Raw genomic sequence first — 4,801 nt, 5'->3', positions numbered from 1 at the left:
CTGCCGGCTCATGGTCAGCCGGCTGTCGACCAACACCCCCAGGTCCTTTTCTGACGGGCAGCTTTCCCATTGGAAAATTTCAGTTATATAAAGTTTAGTAAAGCTTCTCATGCTGCCTTTATGGCCCTGCTTCGTTGTGTTTTGACAAGAATATTAAAACATGAATTTGAATTTTTATGACCTGCATAAGCAACATAGTCATATTTTTTGTTCCAGTGTTTCCACGCAGCCTAAAGAAGCCTCTTGCACAAGATCAGCTCTCCGTCCTGTCCTGCTCAAGCGGTGCGGGAGCAGCTAGCTGCCTTTCCCCTCCCCATGGTGGGAGGGATAAGGGTTGGTGACCCAGTTCAATTTTGCTTCTGATGCTCTGAAGCCTCAGAGGTCCCTCAGGAGAGAGATGAATATGCATGAGACCAAGGACTGCCTCCCTGCTGGGCACGGAAACAAAGCCAGCCGAGCACCCAGAGCAGTTTCCAAATCCAGAGGGCGCAGCACAGAGAAGCCAGAGCAGGGCACAGCTGAGCTTCATTTCCCCGTGAGCACGCAGAGGAAGAAGTGCTGTGGCCACCACCCGGAAACTTGGATCGGGGCTTTGCAAACAGGTCTCCCCTGTTCATCCAGTTACCAGTGTGAATTCGGTATGCCTCCTGTCGCTTCCTCACGCAGACCACGTCAGTAAGACCTGCTGCCCCTGCCATCAGTCCTGACTGGTTTCACCTCTAGCTGAACCTCCGTGTGAAGGATTAGAAGCCCTCCACTGCCTCTGCACGTACACACTATCGAGCCACCCAGTGTTTATTCAGCACAGGTTGTCTGGGGGGTTTTTTTGCACCACAGATGTGCTCCTGCCTTCCTATGCAGGCCAAAATCCCGCTGAAAACAGGCAAGCTTTGCCTTGGGAGTGCATCCTGCAGGGTGAGACTCTCACTCTGACCAGTTCTGACAGGAGCAGAGGGGTCTGTCTCAGAGCAGTGGTCCACTTACACCCTTAGTCTGTCTCCCACCATGACCAGCAGAAGGTAAAAAATTCAGCACAAGCTGTTAACCACAAGAACGTGGGTGCAGCATTAGGGCTCAGAAAGTCCCTAATCTGCAGGTTGCCAGAGGATGGGTGGGAAGGTGTAAGCATAGAATGATCTCTCTAAACATGTCCTATTCTTATATGCTTCCTCGGGTCACTGCTGGAGACAGGATCTGGGCTAGACAGGCCTCTGGGCTGACCTGCTACAGCCGCTCTTGTACCATGGAAAGAGCACATAAATCTTGCAGGAGGCTGTTAGGAAATGACTTTCCCCAGTTCACACACGCCCATGGGAAAACTATTTGCTAATCCCCAACAGCCCGATGGCTGGGGCTCGGCCCGGGAAGTGGGAGGTGTGTGTCCCTGCACAAGGACTGGCAATTTTCAAGCCCTCACACTGGTGTCACTGGGGTTTCTCGCCAGGGACACAATTGCTTCTCTCCCGCGCAGCATGAATGAGAGTTTGCAGCTGCGGGTCCCACAGGTTCTCTGTGCGCAGTGCGGGAAACCCTGCAAGATCTCCTCCTGCCAAGGCATTACAGGTCTTTAGATGGACGTGCTCCTGCAATGAGGTGACACACAGGGAACACCTTCAGCTCCGGGCTGATCATTACCCTGAAATGCCTTTCCACAGCAGCCTGACGCAATACATGAAGCCACCGAAGGATATGACGCAGAGATATTCAGCTCATTGCCTCTTTGGAAGAAGAGAATTGGGGCTACAGAGAGAGAGACCATAAAGGCTGCTTATGGAAATTACTCGATGGTTTTCCACCCGTTGTGGGAGACTGGGAAAGGAAAGGTCAGTGAGAAAGCCAGCACGGTTTCACCTGTGGAGAGCATGCGGCTGCTCGGGGTTAGGCAAGACCAGAGCGAGACGGGCAGCTAAGGCAGCAGATTTCCAGGAGCATCCCCGTGCTTTGCAGGAGCTCTCTGCCTCTCACAGTCAGGCTTGCTTTTGCCAGAGCACGAAGGGGAAAGGGAAGGGGAGAAAAAAGGCATCAGCTAGCACAGGCAGGATCGACCTCTTCTACTCCCTTGGTGGTGGTAGGAACTGCACTTCCCTGGGGCTCTCCACCCAGCTCCATAGCTCCCTTCGTCATGCAGATGGACAAAGTGATTTCAGATTAAACTCCTGCGGAGGCCCAAGGCAGCCCCAAGCCTCAGCGTGTCAACAAGAGACCCTCCCAAAAGCCAAGTCAGTACATCAACCGTAAGCATACCTGGGTAATCGCAGTGATGGATTCTCCTTTTCTCCAGCTCAGGGTTGTTGCGTCTGTTGTATTTGGGGGGCTGCATGACAATGTGCCCTTGGGAGAGGGTCCCAAGGCCATTGGGGACTGGGGGAACCTGGGATGACTGGACCAACTTCAGTCCAAAAGTGGCTTCATAGGATGGTGGGGGAGAGATGGTGTTGATGAGCTCGGGTTGATTTTCTGGGCTGCCAGGCTGTGAGTTGGGGGGTGAAGGGGGCAGGTTCACCCCTGGAACAGCGTAGAACTGCCCTGAGATGTTGAAGTTCCCCTGTCCCTGGGAGACATGTGGGTACTGCTTAACTGGCCCTCCTGGTTGGACAGGTCTGTGGACCACACTGGACATGGTGTTACCTGTGGACATGGTGACACCACTGAGACTGTTGATGGCTGTGGTGCTGTGGGAGGAGGACGTCAGAGTGGTAATGTCAGCGCTTCCGTTGCCAAGAGGCATCTGGTAAAGCTGGGATTGCTGTGGATTGGTGGATAAGGGGATCTCAGAGGGCATCTCCTGCTTGATGAAGATGTTGTTCACTGCCACTGACTGGGGCATGCTGAAGACGCTGGTGAAGTCGGGCAGGGTCTGTGTGGAGCCAGAGGCGGAAGAGCAGGGCTGGGCGAAGCTGGTGCCAGGCTCTGTTTTGATCTGTGGGAATGGCGTCATGGATTTGGGTGGCCGGTAAAGTCCCGTGCGCAGGTGCGTCGTGTCTGGCAGAATCACATTGATGTTCACGCTGTACGGCGTAGAAGTGGGCTTCTCCGTGGAGAAGAACTCATCCACCACTGAGGCACTCTCCCGGCGGTACTTCTTGTCTGCTATCATTGGGATGGATGGCACCTCGTTTGAAAGGTACTTATCCATTTCGGACCGTGCCTACGGCAAAAAATGCAGACAAGAGAACTTGTGAAGAGTGACCTTGACACATTGGTGGTGGGAGACCAACGTTCACCAAGTACTTAAGCTGGCAGGAAATCGAGAGAGCAGCAAGAGCAGCCCAGGAGTCACAGGCTGTGGTGATTTAGTTTCAGTCTCTGACTCAGCCACCGGCTCCCCAGGAGCCTTCCCACTGTCCTCTGTCCCACTTCCCTCCTACCTATCTGCACTGATAACAAAGGGTAAGCTCGGCAGAGGATGCAGTTACGAGAGAAATATAGCCTGATAAAGAAGAGCCAAGCTTTAGGTACAAGGCTTTGGTCACACAAATGAGAAGCTAACACTAGAAATGGGATGACATCAGGAACTGCTCCAGTCGGCCTCGTGCTTTGGGCACGCTGGATCTGCAGCCCACCTTAGACATGCCGATTCTGGTCTCCTTCTCAGGCTACTCAACAGCCTGAGATGTATTGCATTTTGTTCTAAGACAATATCTTTAATTAACTGAGAATATTCTAGGACAATATCTTTAATTAATTGAGAAAAATTTGGGCTATAGCCCTAGAAATCTAAGTGGTGTTGCCACTAATTCAGTGGACTGTGAGCCTAAAATGGAAACTGCCAGGCATACTATTACTGCCTTGTCTTGGTAAAGTGACTCAGCCCTCACCTAACCTTTGGTTTAGTTCTAGTTTTGTAGAGCTGTTTTTACAAGTCTGGGTCCTCCAAGATAATAGGACATCTATCTCAGACAATCACCGCTTGCCAGGTTTCTTCCCCTCCTGGTTCATCTCTGATGCAGCATCCCACTGGATCCTGGCCCAATAATTCAGCAACCTGATGGAGCAATCCGCTAGGAAATTCATCCCCTGGCATTTGATGACTCAAGTTCTGCTCTTTGTGGTTAAAGATACCAGCGCTAATGCTCTTCTATAAAGCTACAGCCTTTAATTATGTGGTTATCCATGTGTCAAGCTCATTGCAAAGCCCTCGTAGACTCATTCATATGTAGAGGAGCTGGCAAAACCACCAGGTTTCCCTGGCAGAACCTACAGCGCACTTCAGGAGAGCAAGCTGATCTTGCCCCACACCCTGCACGCTTGAGCCGAGAGTTTTACAGCTCTGAACTATGTCACTGGAGTGCAATGGGCCAAAGTCATCCCTGCTGCAACTTCATTGCTCTTAACAAAGCTGGACAGGACCCAAGAGATTTCCTCGCCCTTTCCAGCAAAACATATCACCTGTGCTTCCAGCTAATTCAAAGAGCCTTTGCACCTCTGCAGGCCATACTGGCAACGCATGGGTAAGCTGGCTTCCACCCAAACATAGGTACGTGCCACAAATACACCCTCTTCTACACGGGTAGAAGCTCAGAGCGGCTGGACTTGGAAGTACTACGCTGCACTGGAACCAAGCACACTGCACTGGGACTGTGTTTTCTACGCTGTGCTCGCCGCACTGGTGTGTGTACACACTGTGCTGTAAATCCTATCCGTCCTCAGTGAACGTGCAGGCCCTGAAAAGTCCCTGCCCTCATTAAAGGAAGCTACAAAGCTCACTTTGTGTCACATCCTCACCTAACCGCCTCTGCTCAAGGCAGCGCTGCCGCCAGCAACAGCCCCCCCCCCCCCCCCCCCCCCGTGGGGAACCCCT

At 52.3% G+C, this 4,801-nt stretch overlaps 1 protein-coding gene across 1 annotated transcript in view; it reads right to left on the bottom strand.

The window, feature by feature from the left end:
• The window catches only part of LOC103925881 (Krueppel-like factor 5), an 8,033-nt gene extending 4,897 nt beyond the window's left edge, over positions 1-3,136 (bottom strand). Inside the window, exons 1-2 of the mRNA XM_009334679.1 lie at positions 2,609-3,136; positions 2,245-2,551 (exon numbers count right to left, since the gene is read on the bottom strand). Of these exons, the coding sequence (XP_009332954.1) occupies positions 2,245-2,551; positions 2,609-3,136 (835 nt within the window). The remainder of the gene's footprint in view (positions 1-2,244; positions 2,552-2,608) is intronic.
• Positions 3,137-4,801: the final 1,665 nt, after the last annotated feature.

The sequence above is a fragment of the Pygoscelis adeliae genome, unplaced genomic scaffold (genome assembly GCF_000699105.1).
Source record: "Pygoscelis adeliae isolate BGI_AS28 unplaced genomic scaffold, ASM69910v1 Scaffold412, whole genome shotgun sequence".
NCBI classification, from domain to species: Eukaryota; Metazoa; Chordata; class Aves; order Sphenisciformes; family Spheniscidae; genus Pygoscelis; species Pygoscelis adeliae.
Note: the sequence above shows the minus strand (reverse complement) of the source record. Positions and strands in the feature narration are given on the sequence as shown.